The 18,101-nt window shown below is 43.3% G+C and overlaps 1 protein-coding gene across 1 annotated transcript; it reads right to left on the bottom strand.

Moving 5' to 3' along the window:
- Window positions 1–1,408: 1,408 nt before the first annotated feature.
- Window positions 1,409–16,820, bottom strand: dcaf8 (DDB1 and CUL4 associated factor 8). The gene is made up of 15 exons (XM_072688476.1): window positions 16,774–16,820; window positions 16,384–16,634; window positions 15,613–15,689; window positions 14,804–14,893; window positions 13,796–14,148; window positions 11,955–12,278; window positions 11,559–11,699; window positions 10,415–10,509; window positions 8,169–8,279; window positions 7,929–8,059; window positions 7,730–7,837; window positions 6,921–7,051; window positions 6,666–6,785; window positions 6,418–6,534; window positions 1,409–4,421 (listed from the first exon to the last, which is right to left on the bottom strand). Exons 3-15 carry the CDS (start codon window positions 15,647–15,649, stop codon window positions 4,308–4,310), a joined length of 1,872 nt encoding a protein of 623 aa, XP_072544577.1. The 5' UTR covers window positions 15,650–15,689; window positions 16,384–16,634; window positions 16,774–16,820; the 3' UTR covers window positions 1,409–4,307.
- Between the last annotated feature and the right edge of the window lie 1,281 nt (window positions 16,821–18,101).

Genomic DNA, 18,101 nt, shown 5'->3' with positions numbered 1-18,101 from the left:
GCGAATTGGCTGTTTGGCAATAACTAATTATTTTAACTGTTAATAACAATATTTTATCATCACTCGTTGTTGTATTGTCCTGAAGGAACTTTTATTTTGTAAGAATCTCTCGGTTTCTCCCTCGGTTGAGCTTATTGTCTCTCTCTTCACCGCCGGTGCTGAAGGCTAGCTCGACCACGCTGGGGACGAAATGGCGCAGGGGGGCAGATCTGAAACCTTACCCCCCTCTTCCTCCCTCCCAGGCAGGCGAACATGGAGGGAAACCCCGCCAAATTCAGTCCCCCCGAGTCTGAGTGTCTGCAGATCGGACCTCTCATGCAGTCAGCCAAACCCAGCCAGTCTGATCTCTCTACACTGGCGGTCGCCATGACTACAACACACAACAGATACAGCCCATAATTTATTCCATCTCCTATCCAAACCCACCAGTGCAGCTACAGCACGAGTCTTATATATAATAATAATGATGATGATGATGATGATGGTAAAATAGTGAAGAATAGAGAACCTCATCTAATGCAGTTCTCTTTAGGGACTACTTTCTGTAGCTGCACTACACCCTAAAGGCAGCATGTGTCCCTCCACCATTTTAATGATCTGATTTTAAAAGCAGAACTCTTCTCAGAACTACATTTCAGTCCACCATTTAATAAAAAAATATTATTCAATATTTTTTTATATTTAACACAATTATTATTTAATATTATGTAATAATTATTTATTTTTTAAATAAAAAGATTATTTTCAAATTCTTATTTTATAAAGTGAATGTATTATTTTGAAATAAGGAAAATGTTCTAGAAAAAAAAATAAAAAGGTGTTTTTGTTGTCTAAACATCTTAATTAAATTATAGTTGAGAAACTGTCAGTGTTTGAAGTTAAAATTCAGAGAAAGTAAGTTATTATTTGTAAAAGTCTAAATTAATTATAAGCCATTATATAATTATCCTTCTATAATAATCCACACATAAGCTGTGAAGTAGAATTGAAAAAATATCTAATATATAAAATATTTTGATATGTCTGAAACATGAAAGTTTACTTAATACCCTGAAATTATTTTCTTGCAGGTTTGACTGGATGTTTTTTGTAGGATTAAAGTCTGAATTTGGCCACAAAAATGGCCACAGAGTCTAAACCCCGCCCCCTCCTTGCCTGTCACTCCGAATTGTCAGAAAATATTTAATTATTTTGAAATATTAAGTCAAATATTCCAAGAAAATTGGTCCTTATTTGCAACGTTAAAATAAAAAAATTGAATATTAAATTAAAAACTGAGAAAACTGTGGGACAGCTGCCCGAAACAGAGGAGAGCAGGTGTTCCTCCTCTACCTGGTTTGGAAGCAGGTTCTATAAGTGAGGTCTGAGCGGTGAGGAAGGGGAAATGACGAGACCACAGGTGAGAATCAGCCTTTTCTCTTTTTTACTGCACAAGTCGTACATGTTTCCAACTGAACTGATAAACACAACGTTAGGCAGCGGCGGGAGAACTCATCAGTCAGAAACCCTAGAGAGAAACCTGGAGGGGAAAGGAGAGAGAGAGAGAGAGAGAGAGAGAGAGAGAGAGAGAGAGAGAGAGAGAGAGAGAGAGAGAGAGAGAGAGAGAGAGAAGCTGGGAAAAGCTGGACTTGAAAATGAAAAAGGAAAAGCAGCTCAGAATTTGGGCTGAGGGTACGAGGGTACGAGGGTACGGTCGTCAGTGACCTCAGAGGGGAAAGAGAGAAAAGACGCCTTCGTTTGTCTGCAGGTTTGGTTCCGTTTCCCCACCAGGGTTTAAAAGAAGTTTTCTTATACAATATAAATCTCTGCATCCAAACCCACGGCGGTAGTTCTGACGACGTCTCTCGGGACAGCGGCTGAAGAGGACTTCTTTACAGTGAAGTTGTAATATATATATATATATTTATAGATTTGTATTTACATACAAAGTCGTTTAACTTACTTTATTTATTCTTTGCTTCTCATACAAAAAGAGAAAATCTGGACTTTAATTCCCCTCATTAAAAAGAAGAAGGAAAAAAGGGCCATGGAGTCTAAGCCCCGCCCCCTCCCCACCTGTCGCTACTCTCGTCGTTTACCCTTGGAACGCATGCAAATCAAAAAAGTGGCCCAAAACCAGTCCCACTTTGTCCTAAAGCCAATAAACACACGAGAGCCACGTCTAAACAATCGCCATTAAAGAGCACATAATCAATATTAAAGGAATATATACTCCCGCATGGGGGTCTAACCTCCTTCTGCTGATAATCTAGCCTACAATCGATTCACTACGACTTCAACGTGCTCCTCTGTACTCTTTAAATTAAAAAAAAAAGGAAGAAGAGGAAAAAAAAAAAGTATGCGGACATGGCTCTCCTTGGTGATCAATCCTAACAGCTGAACCGAGATCAGCCTGGAAAACACTGAAGTATTCCTTAACATCCCGCCTTACAAGACGCCTCCGAGGACGGGGTTCAGACGCCGCCCACCTTCAAATGACACAAGTCTCTCATTTCCGGGCACCTACAACAAAGTCCCGTGGTGCCTTCGGCCTGCCGGGTGGCATCCTGTAAGCTGTTAAACTCCGTTTGAACTTTTCCGCAAACACTTCCGTACAGCTGGATGAAGCCGGGGTCGGTCGAACCATTCCAGTGCCTGGCGCTTGAAGAGGCGGACGAGGGCCGAGGGGGAGGGCGGGCGGGCCCTGCGAGCTGGTGGCTTTAAACAGTTGGCCAATCGTCACTCTCTCTCTCGCACTGTCTCTAAGCACAGTTTGTCGGGAAGGGGGTCGAGGAACAGAGTTAATTTTTTTTTTTATTATTATTATTATTTTTAATGAAGAAAACACCACTCAGGCTTTTAAACAAGAGCTCCCTCCACGAGGTTCTCCATTCAAGTGCAAAAAAAGACAGACAGATCTGTGTCAAATCTTTACATTTCAACCCAAGCTTGAGGGCGTGCGAGTAAGGGGGGGGAGGGATGCGGGGGGGGGAACAAATACGAAAAAAAACAAAACAAAAAAAAACTAGTAAATTACTAGTAAAGTAAATTCAACAAGTTAAATCCGTTAAGTATTGCATGCCCCGCCCCCTAAGTGCACACTTTTGTCGTAGAGCCTCAAAAACTAGCAGATTCCCTGATTAAAGTGCACTCAGCAGCCCGGGAGAGGGGAAACAGGAGGAACTCTGGTGCTCCGGGTCGGGCTGGAGGGGACCCATTAAAAAAAAAACAAAAGAGGAGGAGTCCGGAGAAGACCAGGAGGAGGAAGAGGAGGAGCTTGTGGGTTTAGTTTTCGATTAGTTTTTCCACCAAAACAAACTTGTGGATGTCGTCGTTTTTTTTTTTAAACATCCTTTTCACCACCACCTCCTCCATCCAGTAGGGGGTGCCAGAGGCGATTTAAGGTGATGACCCAAGAGCTTGTGAAAACGAGCTTCTCCCTCCTCCGTCCTCTAGGGGACACCAGAGGCGGCTACGGATAAACGGATGATCCTGAAGGCGGAACGATGCTGGTTTGGAGGAAAAGAAAGGGCGCTCCATATCGCCTTCATCGCCATCCAATGATGTTCAGAGAGTTTCTGTCCAATCAGAACTGTCCGTGAGAAACCGCCGTCCAAAAAAATACCCCCCCCTCCAAAAAAAAAAATTCAGAAAAGCGCATAGCAGAAAAAACAAGCAAAAAAAAAACAACAAACAAACAAACAAACAAACAAACAAAAAAAAAACACGGGCGCAATCTCGTCCAGCGTCCGAAAAATCCCCTCCAACCCCCTCAAAACCCCACTCCGAGCTTCATGTGTGTTTATTTATGTTTTTATATTTTTAGCTACTGCAGTAAAACACTGTTCTTCTGATTGGGCGCTCGCTGACCGTCGACAGCAAACAGAGCTGAGGTCGATTATTTTCTAAAATATCCTCCAGTGTGCAATACAGGAAGCTGTGTGAGTGGGAATGAGGTGTGTGTGTGTGTGTGTGTGTGTGTGTGTGTGTGTGTGTTTGTTTGTTTGTACCAGAAAGCAAATATGAGCTTATATCAAAAATATCAATTCCTCTGTCCCATTTACCAGCGTGTGTGTGTGTGGAGCCCGAAGCCATATCTGAGCGAGTACTACAAATGTTCCCCTCTCCCTCACTCTGTGTATGCGTATAAAGCTGTGTGTGTATGTGTATGTGTGTGTGTGTGTGTGTTCATTGCTGGCCTTTTACTGTCAGTGTGTGAACAAGTGTGTTACTAAATGTGTATGTGCTTAAACATATGGCAATGAGCTGGCATGTGTGTGTGTGTGTGTGTGTGTGTGTGTGGGTGTGTGTGGGTGTGTGTGGGGGGCTCAGGAGGACATGCACTGCACATGGTCAGGCCCTCCATCCTCTTCATCAGAGGACTCCGGGGAGGACTCCCAGGATTCGTCTGTGTCTCCTTCACCCCCCTCACCACGCCGGGTCTGAAACACACAGAACACAGTGGAAAGAGCATTACTGTACTGATGGTGTTCCTCAAGGCTGCTTTCGGTCCAATATCTCCTACTCTAGCATATAGGAGCGTACACAAGACTATGAGATTAGTCCATAAACACCTCAATAAACACTCCTCTACACTAGAATAGGAGATATTAGTCCATAAACGCCTCAATAAACACTCCTCTACACTAGAATAGGAGATATTAGTCTATAAACGCCTCAATAAACACTCCTCTACACTAGAATAGGAGATATTAGTCTATAAACGCCTCAATAAACACTCCTCTACACTAGAATAGGAGATATTAGTCTATAAACGCCTCAATAAACACTCCTCTACACTAGAATAGGAGATATTAGTCCATAAACGCCTCAATAAACACTCCTCTACACTAGAATAGGAGATATTAGTCTATAAACGCCTCAATAAACACTCCTATACACTAGAATAGGAGATATTAGTCCATAAACGCCTCAATAAACACTCCTCTACACTAGAATAGGAGATATTAGTCCATAAACGCCTCAATAAACACTCCTATACACTAGAATAGGAGATATTAGTCCATAAACAATCTCAATAAACACTCCTATACACTAGAATAGGAGATATTAGTCCATAAACGCCTCAATAAACACTCCTCTACACTAGAATAGGAGATATTAGTCCATAAACACCTCAATAAACACTCCTATACACTAGAATAGGAGATATTAGTCCATAAACCCCTCAATAAACACTCCTATACACTAGAATAGGAGATATTAGTCCATAAACAATCTCAATAAACACTCCTATACACTAGAATAGGAGATATTAGTCCATAAACGCCTCAATAAACACTCCTCTACACTAGAATAGGAGATATTAGTCCATAAACACCTCAATAAACACTCCTATACACTAGAATAGGAGATATTAGTCCATAAACGCCTCAATAAACACTCCTATACACTAGAATAGGAGATATTAGTCCATAAACACCTCAATAAACACTCCTCTACACTAGAATAGGAGATATTAGTCCATAAACGCCTCAATAAACACTCCTATACACTAGAATAGGAGATATTAGTCCATAAACCCCTCAATAAACACTCCTATACACTAGAATAGGAGATATTAGTCAATAAACACCCTCAATAAACACTCCTATACACTAGAATAGGAGATATTAGTCCATAAACGCCTCAATAAACACTCCTATACACTAGAATAGAGATATTAGTCCATAAACGCCTCAATAAACACTCCTCTACACTAGAATAGGAGATATTAGTCCATAAACCCCTCAATAAACACTCCTATACACTAGAATAGGAGATATTAGTCAATAAACACCCTCAATAAACACTCCTATACACTAGAATAGGAGATATTAGTCTATAAACACCTCAATAAACACTCCTATACACTAGGAGATATTAGTCCATAAACCCCTCAATAAACACTCCTATACACTAGAATAGGAGATATTAGTCAATAAACACCCTCAATAAACACTCCTATACACTAGAATAGGAGATATTAGTCCATAAACGCCTCAATAAACACTCCTCTACACTAGAATAGGAGATATTAGTCCATACACACCTCAATAAACACTCCTATACACTAGAATAGGAGATATTAGTCCATACACACCTCAATAAACACTCCTATACACTAGAATAGGAGATATTAGTCCATAAACACCTCAATAAACACTCCTATACACTAGAATAGGAGATATTAGTCAATAAACACCCTCAATAAACACTCCTATACACTAGAATAGGAGATATTAGTCCATACACACCTCAATAAACACTCCTATACACTAGAATAGGAGATATTAGTCCATAAACACCTCAATAAACACTCCTATACACTAGAATAGGAGATATTAGTCCATAAACACCTCAATAAACACTCCTCTACACTAGAATAGGAAATATTACTCCATAGACTAACTGAAAAGTGAAATGAGTGTCACTCACTCTGAGAGGTCTGCGGTTCCTCATGTGTCTCATCAGGAACCAGAGGAGCTGCGTGTCGTACTGGTCACCGTGGCGGACGCTGTCTTCATCTCGCTCCCGCTTATTCTTCTTCATCACCTGGGCAGATTTCAGCAGCAGACAGAAAGAGAGGCATCAATGGAACAAGAGTGTTTTCTTTTTTCTATTCTACTTCTCTGCTTATATCAACATCCAGGCAGGCCTAAATCAAAGACTACTGCTGCTTGTACCTCTTTGAGGCCCTTCAGGCTAGTGGGGTCCTCGGCAGTGGGGGCCCACAGTTTCACATCATGATCCAGACCGCTGGTAGCCAAACCCGGCAGGTGAGGATGAGGTTCCAGACAGTTCACCTGCAGACGAGAGAGGGACAGAGACAGACTGAAGGGGGCCACAGCGCACATCCCTGCACTGCAGAGAAATAGCCCTGCACCTGAAGGCAGTGCCCCCCCCCACCCCACTCAGGGAAGTGGCTCTTGGTGGCTTACCACTCCTCCTCTGTCTCCCTCCATGAACTGCACCACCCGGGCTGAGTGCTTATCCCACAGGTAGATGTGTCCACAGTCGCTGCCGCTGACCACAAATTCACTGCAGGGCCCGTAGAAGTTTACACCTTTCACTAAATGTTGAGGACACACACACACACACACACACACACACACACACACACACTTTTACACAACATGAGCATATGGTGCAAAATATACAGCATGATTATGATGCTACTTCCATATTTATACTTTAACACAGTATTTACTAGATGGACACAATTTAAGTATGTGGACACCTGCTTATTCTTGATTCTGAAATAATAAGAAATAATAAGAGCTGATCCTGCTTTTGTTGCAGTAACTGTCTACTGTCCAGGGAAGAAAGCTTTCTACTAGATTTTGGAGTAGAATTGCTGTGAGGATTTGATTGTATAGTGAAGTCATCCCAGACTCATCCCAGTAGTACTGGATGGAGCTCCACCACGCTTTATACCCCTCTAGCCCACGCCTGGCATTAGGCAGCGTGGTGCTGATAGGGTCACGTTTAATTGTTATACACACCAGAGAGATAAGCTGTGTGTGTGTGTGAGAGAGAGAGAGCGCATTTGCACATCTATTTAAGCAATGGGTGGCACTTAAAGTAGCTGAATGTGTTCATTAGAAGGGGTGTCCACAAACATTTGGACATATTTTTAATAGATATATAACATGTCCTATATATGAACCTCACCTTACCTCACGCCAAAATACACCATCTATTAAAAGTAAGCCTGTGAGTTGCTGGTCAGTGTGTTTTAGTGCTGTACCTGTGGCGTTGTTGCGGTGCCCCTTATATCTTCTGCGGTAATCGGCTCCGTCACTGTGGCTGGAGTCAAACAGGTAAATGTCCTCATCGTTATAACTGGCCAGCAGCTCTAAAACACACACAGCACATCTCTTCCAATAAGGGCCCTCGATACAGTGTGTGACATCACAACCATGATGGATTTAAACAGCGTGGCTCACCTGAGCCGTCGTGGCTGTACACTAAGCAGGTGATGTTAGTCTTGGACTCGCTGGACACCAGGTGTGAGGGACAGAATTTCTTCAGAACGCCGTTATTATCGTTTTCATTGATCTTTCTCTGGTCGTAGATCCTGACAGACGCACAGACAGAGCAATAACAGAGGAGATGCACTCAGACGGGCCAGACCTGGTTAATAAAGGACGCTCTAATGGGGGCTTTTGGGGGTGTGGATGCCTCACCTGATGTACTGATCTCGTCCTCCAACGGCAAAGTGATGCGTGTTGGCTGGATTCACAAAGATGGTGTACAAACCCACCTTCTTATCGCCCTCCTTCACCACCACCAGTTTACTGAAATTCAGACCAGCAGAAAGAGAGAAGATCAGTCAGGACATGGTAAACATGGTAAATTACTGACCAACTGCAAAACTGACCAGAAGCTCAAGAATACATCTAGAATAAAAACAACGTCTACATAACATTTGAGTCCATGTTCTAGATAACAATGGGTTCAAACAGCATCAGAAGGCACCTAAGGAAGTATATTAGCACAATGCTAACTGGTGTAGATGAGCTTCTATTACTTTTTAGGCCTGTTAGCCTCGTAGCTCCAGTGTGAAACTAATGAAGCAAACTTCAGATACCGGACACGTCTCGGCTGATTGATTACATCTGAAGGAAGAGGGGAAACTGGGTCAATTTCACTCATTCCTAAGCTTTAGCTGTTTATAGCTGTGTATCTTGCGCCACATTTGTAGCTAAGATGCTTAGAGAGCCGCTATAAGTGCTGAGCTAGATTAGGTTCGGGGCCCAGCAAGCGCAAGACACTGCAAGTTTCAGGGCAAAGTGCAACAAGAAAACCTATTACTAAAACAGCTTCTTTAATAAACACTGAAAACCAGGTCGGCCGAGATGGCCCGGCACCTTCCAAGGTCGGCCGAGAATGCCCTGTGTCTTTCAGGTCGGCCGAGAACATCTAGCCTTCTGGCCAAGAACATCCAGCGCAATCCAGGCCAGCCGAGAACGCCCAGCGCTTTCAGGCCAGCCGAGAACATCTAGCCCCTTACAGGTCGGCCGAGAACATCTAGCACCTTTTCAAGTCGGCCAAGAACATCTAGCCTCCTGGCCGAGAACATCTAGTGCCTTCCAGGTCGTCCGAGAACATCTAGCCCCTTCTAGGTCGGCTGAGAACATCTAGCGCCTTCCAGGTCGGCCGAGAACATCTAGCACCTTTTTAAGTCGGCCAAGAACATCTAGCCTCCTGGCCGAGAACATCTAGTGCCTTCCAGGTCGTCCGAGAACATCTAGCGCCTTCTAGGTCGGCCGAGAACATCTAGCGCCTTCCAGGTCGGCCGAGAACATCTAGCGCCTTCCAGGTCGGCCGAGAACATCTAGCACCTTTTCAAGTCGGCCAAGAACATCTAGCCTCCTGGCCGAGAACATCTAGTGCCTTCCAGGTCGTCCGAGAACATCTAGCGCCTTCCAGGTCGGCCGAGAACATCTAGCGCCTTCCAGGTCGGCCGAGAACATCTAGCGCCTTTTCAGGTCTAGCCTCCTGGTCTCCTGGCCTCCTGGCTGAGAACATCTAGCCCCTTCCAAGTCGGCCGAGAACATCTAACACCTTTTCAGGTCGGCCGAGAACATCTAGCACCTTTTCAGGCCTAGCCTCCTGGCCGAGAACATATAGCACCTTTTCAGGTCGGCCGAGAACATTAGCACCTTTTCAGGTCTAGCCTCCTGGCCTCCTGGCTAAGAACATCTAGCCCCTTTCAGGTTGGCCAAAAACAGCTGTTTTGTAACATGGTATGGTTTTGAGGATGCTGGACTCGTATGAGATTTTAGGATACACACAACACTGGTTCAGAAAATGCTGCTGTGTTAAAATTTGACTGCCCTGCTGTGCTCCCTCCCGGTGAGCTTAGATGCAATCCAGCTGCCATTAGTTATGTAAACACTGCCCTGTAGGAACTCCAGCACCGATAGCATAAGGCCCAGTCTTTTTCCTCCAGCCTGGATCTTCTCTGCATGCGTGGCTGATAGAGTTGTCTGGCAGTGTTTATCCCTGCCATGGTCCGGCTTATGTCCGGCAAATCTAGCCAACTGGTCGGAGCCCTTCAGTTTTAGAGCTATGAGGTCAATACATCTTTCAAAGCAATGGGAGCTTATACTCCACCAATTAGCACCAGGGCTTAACGCATGCCTAAATCATCACATGCTCTCTTCAAACCGTGCAGAATTCACTGTGGACTCACTTATCTATAAAACATGGACCAAGTTACATAAAGTGCCATGCAACATCCTGAAATCTGCGTCAGAACTGTTCTTCAGCCCATGTTCTAAACAATAATGGGTCACACATTGTCAGAAACCACATAATCAAGTCTATTAGATGTTACTGAACACCTCCACACGCTTTGTGTGTGGTGATTTAGGCCTGCAATTAGCTCCACACTCGGCCCACTGTCCAAAAGTACTTTGAGACTCACTTGGCCGGCCGGTCAAGGCGCAGATCGATGCCGAATACAACAGCATCTTCACCAGCAGAGAGAAAAGAGCAGGGCGAGTCCGGCTCCAGAGCCAGCTGGAACACAAATGACAAAATATGAGACAATATCTTAATAATGTTTGTGGCAAAAACAAAATCTATGATGATTTATATGAATTTTGAAGTCAGGCAGAAATCTTTTAAGACCAAACAACTATATATATATATATATATATATATATATATATATATATATATATATATATATATATATATATATAAAAAGCCCATCACGAATTCGACTGGCTCCATACTGACACCTAGTGCTGGGACACCTAGTGGATTAGTGCCACTTGATGTGCTTTGCAGACAGTGGCTCAGCTCTCAAAACAGCAGCAACAGTTTACAGAAACTTCATTTTCGGACTAAACCTAGCAGGATTTAGACTATCAACAGTGAAAATTCACACATATTAACCTTTATTTGCCACCATTTAAAAGCAAATGGAGTCTAGAAAAATTTTAAACCATGTTTTTCATGTTTCAGCAACAACCTAATCTACAGAATTCCTATTAATGGCTGAATAATTGCTTAAATGGATGAACTAAATGAAAGGGTATGAGCTTATATTATTATATTATAATGTCTCTTGGTTTGCACCCATATTTCTGGCCTGTGGTAATGTGAACTGAATTCCACTGCCATTACTGCTCTGCTAACTACACTAATAACATGCACTTCTAGCAAGATGCTAACTGCATTTCTAATTGCATTGGCTTACACGCTCCTAAAATATCAATAACTTTCAACCTTATCTAATCATAAGCTTGAATATTAAAGTTAGAGTTAAAATGGAGATTTCATTTAGCAGCTATGAGTTGCTCCTGACAGTTGTGGGCTGCTTTATATGATATAGTCTGTCTAGATTAGGATTAGGATAGACTAGGATTAACAAGGCAAGCAAATCTATGGTTAACCGTCCTTGTTTGCTGCCCATTTTATTTCTAGAATTTTTTCTTGAATTAATGAATTAATTAGTTTATTTATTTACTCCTGTTGTTGTGTTATCCTTCCCCTCTTCCTTTTGTTGTTCTGTCTATATGCTGTGCATTGTATCTATGCTTACGTTACCAGTCAAACAGTACCTTGTGGGCCGCACCCTTGTGCTGAGCCACTCGTTTGGTGTTTTTGCAGCGCTGTGTGGCCGAGAGTTCGGCTATCCGGATCTGTCCATCCCGGGCGCACATGGCCAAGGTGGAGTCTCCACTGTGGGGGAGGAACTTGGCCTGGAAATTGGGTAAAGGGAGGAAAAGTGGGTTACAGACAGATGTGATGTATAATTAAATGATATGGAAAGTCATATAATTCATTTAAACATTCTTATAAAGGTATTTGGCCATAATCGCACTGACTGTACTATGTGGAACGTAAACACAGAGCCAATGGATAAATATATAAATATAATACCTGCTGCAGGAGCTCACAGCACTCCTAAAATCATGGAAACTAAGACTGGGATTAACTGTGGTCGACACGCGCACCTGAAACACGTTGCTCTTGTGCCCGCTGTCGAACTCCAGCTCCGCCCGCCGGCGCGCCCAGTCCCAGATAACCACGCGCAGGTCGTCGCTGCCCGAGGCCAACCGCGTGCCGGACGGGTTGAAGTGGAGCGTGTTGACGCAGCCCGAGTGGCGCTCCAGCCGGCCCTGGAGCTCCAGCCGCTGCACCAGACCCCGCGAGCCGCAAACCCTCCGCACGAACTGAGACGAGTCGCGTCCGATCTCCCTGGCCCGCAGAGAAGGCACCGCTCTCCACCGGGGGCCGCTCATCTCGCAAAGCTCCGTCCCAAGCCATGCCTCCACTGCCTGCACACAGGGGGACAGATCCTTCACCTTACCATGAACGATCTGATTGGAACGATCTGATCCACCACCCTGCAGATCCTTCCCTAATCCCTAATTCCCCAAGAGGCCTCATAAAAACACATTTACACACACACGTAAAATTGTGCATTTCTAAAAGTACCAGCAGAACATCTGACATGCTGTAAATACAGGCAGTAAACTCCATGGCAAGTTCTGTGTGGCTTAAATTGATGAGTTCTCATGGATTCCCAGTTCCCAGCCACAAGACATTTGGGTGACGGGACAGCTGACTGGTCTGAAAGCACCACAACAACATGTAAAAAACAATATTAAATTTTATAATACTGTATCGATTCCCCAAAACACAGTATGAATTATTAATTAATAGTAAACACGTAAAGATCTGTGTCAGACAGTGGTTCATTTAGGGTTGTGTTCAAACCCTGACCACTAGATGGCAGTGTTGTCCTCTTGTCTATGCATCCCACTGTTCTGATAGGATGATTGTGTGGTTTTTGTACAATGACAGTTTTGCTCAAATTTGATTTAGCAAATTAATAAACACTAATTATAATAATTACTGAACCGTAACCCCTGAATCATGCTGCCAGGCTCTTACCAATACACAGACCCAATATGAGCAGCATGAAATTTCACTTTCCACAGAATTCTTTTTAAAAATTCACTAAATACATGAAAGCACAGTTTGGAGAATGTCCTTCACCAAACCGCTGACTCTGGAGTCAATTGCCAGGTCTGCCAAGTGTTCACCAAACTCGTACGGGACACTACTGGTCATACTAGAGGCAGAATGGTGAAAACGAATCATTATCATAATAAACAACTAGCTTTTGTCAGTGTACTGTGGACATGGCCCATCCTTATAAACCACTGGCCAACCGCATGTTTCATCACAGAAAGCAGAATTATAATAAATAAATATAAATAAATATTAATATCACTGAACCAGGATCTGGCACTTGTTGTGCTTTTTGTGTCTCAAAGTAGTACTTACTTAGTGTGTTGTGAAAATGAGAAACCATACTGGACACCCCTAGCCTCTACATGACTGGACGTACCGACCCCTACAGTAATTAAGTAATTAATGAAAATAGTGGCATTTTAACATTTAGAAAATTTTGAAATTGGGACTAACCCCACCTGGATCAGTCTGATCCAGAACATGTAGTAGTTATAAATGCAGTAAGATGAATAAAATGCAAATATTTAAGTGCAACAGTCAAAACCTCACCTAAACCCCCCTGGGTCCAGTTTCCCGAAGGCATCTTGGTATTAAGATCATCTCAACCAGTAGAGAGAGAGAGAGCGTTCAGTGTGGTGCTTGCACGGCCTTTTAAGGAGCATCGTTGTGCGAAGAGGCTTTCGGGAAACTTTGACACCTCATCAAATATCAGCTTCTAAAGATCTGTCTGACACTGATGTCTGTTTTATTAATTACCTGTAGACGCTGCTGGTCTAATTTTTTACCATAATTAACTATAACCCCGCCCACACACCTGTTCATCCTCCTCCTCGTCCTCCAGCTCCTCCTCCTTTTCATCATCGTCGTTGTCATCGTCATCATCATCATCATCATCATCAGAGCTGGAGGAGTGTCCCGAGGTTCCTCCGCCACTGGGACGGTTCCGTTTCCTGCCCGCTCTCCTGCTGCCCTCGTCTTTCGCTCGCTCTCTCCGCCCGCTGCCCTCGCTCTCTCGCTCGCCCTCCTCTGTGAGGGAGTAAAGGCCGCTGCCGTCCATGCTGTCCGTGTCCTCCTCTTCTTCTGCAGTCGGCCGCTCCTGTTCTCGCTCTGCGTCCGGCATCGGCCTGTCCTCAGTCGAGTCAGGGGCCTCGGGGGCCGGGCTTAAATCTACACGGAAAAAGAAACTGAATAAATCTCAACACCCGAGTGGCGGAACGCCTGAGAGTAGATTCACCCTCTGCATCTGCAGGTCTCCCACCTCCCATTCATAATAGGGGACTCGATAACAAGCATGGGGAGGCGGGGCTTGAGCTGAGTGAGGCTCAGGCAGGGTAGAATGCAACCAATCAGAGGCTTGTTGTTATGGTGACCGGCGGTGTTGACACTGGGAAGGTTGCCGCCCACCGCTACGAAATAGAGGAGGAAAAATCCTAGAACTGAACTTTCAACTTCTAGGGGGCGCACTAGAGAGACTATTAGAATAAAATCTTTATTTGGACAAACTGCTTGTTTTAACCAAATAATAAAACGTGTGTGTGATGTATGTTTGTAGATAAAACATTATTTAATTGTTCAATAAATTTAATATATACAAAAAATATAGTGCTCAGATTCTAAAGCTTTTTTCTCAGGTTTATGACAAAGCACAGCTGTTTCACTTCAGAAATCCAGCTTCAGAAATCTCTGGTCAGCTTTCTGCCCATATAGATAATTCTAAGTCTCAGCAGTTATGATCAAAATGAATGTAACGCAAAAAAAAACAGTGTCAAACTGTTTAAAACCTTATGGTTGCCTTCAAAAACCGGGACAATATAAGTGTTACCTGATTCGGGACGTGCCTTCTCTTCTTTGACTGAGGAAGCATCTCCTTTACCTTCTTGTCCCTCTCCTGGCTCTGGATCATCTGCACCACCTAGTTAAAAAAAAAATGAAGGTGTGATTTCTTTAATACAGAAAGTCAGACGATAAAGACAGATGAAGACACTGCCTGATGTATAGGTAGAGATATTTTTTCAAGCATATGAAGGATGTTGTTTGGGCTTAATAAACACTGATCAACAGCACATTTTCTTACAACCTGGTTTAATTAGATAAAGAGCAGCAGATGCTCAATATATACATAGTTTTTAATCAGGAGAGTATCTGAAGAGTAGTTTTTAAGAACCTGTCTTTAAATATCATGATCCAGTATTTTTACCATACCGCCCAGCCCTAACCTGATGCCTGAGACACTGTTCTACCAGAACCAGAGTTCTGAGAAGAGCTCGGCTCTAGAACCTGCTTTTAAAACCAGATCATTAAAATGGTGGAGGGATACATGCTGCCTTTAGGGTGTAGTGCGGCTACAGAAAGTAGTCCCTAAAGAAAACTGCATTAGTTGAGATTCTCTATTCACTATTTTACCATCATCATCGTCATCATTACTCCTCTATATAAATCTCAGAAGACTCGTGTAGCTTCACTGGTGGGTTCGGATAGGAGATCAAATATTTTGGCCGTGTCGTTGTGCTGTAGTTCTGCAGGGATTTTGATCATTTGGTGGGGTTTCCCTTCACGTATCTCCCAAGTGTTTACAACACACTGGTCACAGGCAGCTGTGTGCTGGACAGACTGGGCTGCTTTCCTCCTCACCGTTTGAAACACCGGATTTCTCAAGAGCGTCAGCCATGCTGCCTCGCTGTTGAGTTCCCCTCCTGAAGAAAGAGAGCCTAGAAAGCAGGAAAAGGAAAACAGACTTTAAAAGGAGGGATTTACTGGACTGTCCCGTTCCTGTCCAGCCAAGCCAGCCTCTGAACACAAGTTCTAGCCCGGAGCGGATGAGAATTCATGGCTTAAACTCTGACGACTGACACTTTTAAGACTTCTGGAAGACTGACGACTGAGTCCTGAGGCAGCCTGAGGACTGTTCCTATTCTCCTGAGCTGCAATAAGAGACTTCATCTCTAAATAAACCCCTACAGACTCCAAACCTGTGGTTTAAAGAAAGTCTAAACGCAGATGATGATGGTCAGCTGCTGTAAAATGATGTGTGTGTGTGTGTGTGTGTGTATATAAAGGCCGTTTGAAAGTGTGTTTATTAGCTGCGAGTCAGAAGAGTGTTGTCGGTGTGTGGAGAGCTGCTCCTGCCTGCGCACTAAGGCAGGCAGGCGGACGGCTAACTAATCTCCACACGGTGACATTATTATCTAATGTCATTAAAGGAAACAGCGTTAAAACACCTAATAAAGCTGTCTAAATGACCAGCGGACCTGCCCTGACCATTAAACTCGCGGTGTTCAAGCAGGAAGGCTGTGTTTTCCGTGTCTGCAGCGCTGGACTGTGCGTGTGTTTGGATGTAAACAGCTAGCTGGCTAGTGCTAGCTAATAGCTAGCTAGCTAGCGTCGTTAGCTAGCAGGCCTAACCTCGGCTCCGCTCCTCTCTGTCGCTGCTGCTGCTGCTGCTGCTGATCCTCAGGCGGCCCGGACCCAAGCGCTTTGGGTCGGATTAACCCCACATTTAGCAGCCAGAACCGGGCCACGCCGAGCCGAACCGGACCGAGATGCACCACACAGCTGAACAACCCGCAGGCACCCGAGCAGCGGCTGCTGTACTGAGCTCTCTGCCTCACTCGGCTCTCCGGAAACAGCCGCGGAGCAGCGGAATGAAAACAGAGCTGAGGAGCAGAGAGTTTAACACACAGCGATTAAACTACAACAGCAACAGTTATTATCATTATAATAATGATAATGATGATAATAACAGCCGTATTAATACAATTAATATTAGTAACAATAATATAAAAAATTACCAACCACTAAAAACACCGTCAACAATCACAACAATAACAAACGTGACCAACAACACTGACATAAACATCACTAGCACCACCTCCACCACCTCCACCAATGACACCAACACTAACACCACCTCAAAACTTCAACACTAACACCACCACCACCAACAATAATAATACAATTAACTCCACCACCAATAATAACACTAACACCACCTCAAAACTTCAACACTAACACCACCACCAACAACAATAATAATAACGTTAACTCCACCACCAATAATAACACTAACACCACCTCAAAACTTCAACACTAACACCACCACCAACAATAATAATAACATTAACTTCACCACCAATAATAACACTAACACCACCTCAAAACTTCAACACTAACACCACCACCAACAATAATAATAACATTAACTTCACCACCAATAATAACACTAACACCACCTCAAAACTTCAACATTAGCAACACTAACACCACCACCAACAATAATAATAACATTAACTCCACCACCAATAATAACACTAACACCACCTCAAAACTTCAACACTAACACCACCACCAACAATAATAATACATTAACTCCACCACCAATAATAACACTAACACCACCTCAAAACTTCAACATTAGCAACACCACCAACAACAATAATAATAACATTAATTCCACCACCAATAATACCACTAACACCACCTGAAAACTTCAACATTAGCAACACTAACACCACCACCAACAATAATAATAACACTAACTCCACCACCAATAATAACACAAACACCACCTCAAAACTTCAATATTAGCAACACTAACACCACCACCAACAATAATAATAACATTAACTCCACCACCAATAATAACACTAACACCACCTCAAAACTTCAACATTAGCAACACTAACACCACCACCAATAATAATAATGCTAACACCAACAATAATAATAACACTAACTCCACCACCAATAATAACACTAACGCCACCTCAAAACTTCAACACTAACACCACCACCAACAATAATAATAACATTAACTTCACCACCAATAATAACACTAACACCACCTCAAAACTTCAACATTAGCAACACTAACACCACCACCAACAATAATAATAACATTAACTCCACCACCAATAATAACACTAACACCACCTCAAAACTTCAACACTAACACCACCACCAACAATAATAATAACATTAACTTCACCACCAATAATAACACTAACACCACCTCAAAACTTCAACACTAACACCACCACCAACAATAATAATAACATTAACTCCACCACCAATAATAACACTAACACCACCTCAAAACTTCAACACTAACACCACCACCAACA

The sequence above is a fragment of the Salminus brasiliensis genome, chromosome 9, assembly GCF_030463535.1.
Source record: "Salminus brasiliensis chromosome 9, fSalBra1.hap2, whole genome shotgun sequence".
Classification (NCBI taxonomy): Eukaryota; Metazoa; Chordata; class Actinopteri; order Characiformes; family Bryconidae; genus Salminus; species Salminus brasiliensis.
Note: the sequence above shows the minus strand (reverse complement) of the source record. Positions and strands in the feature narration are given on the sequence as shown.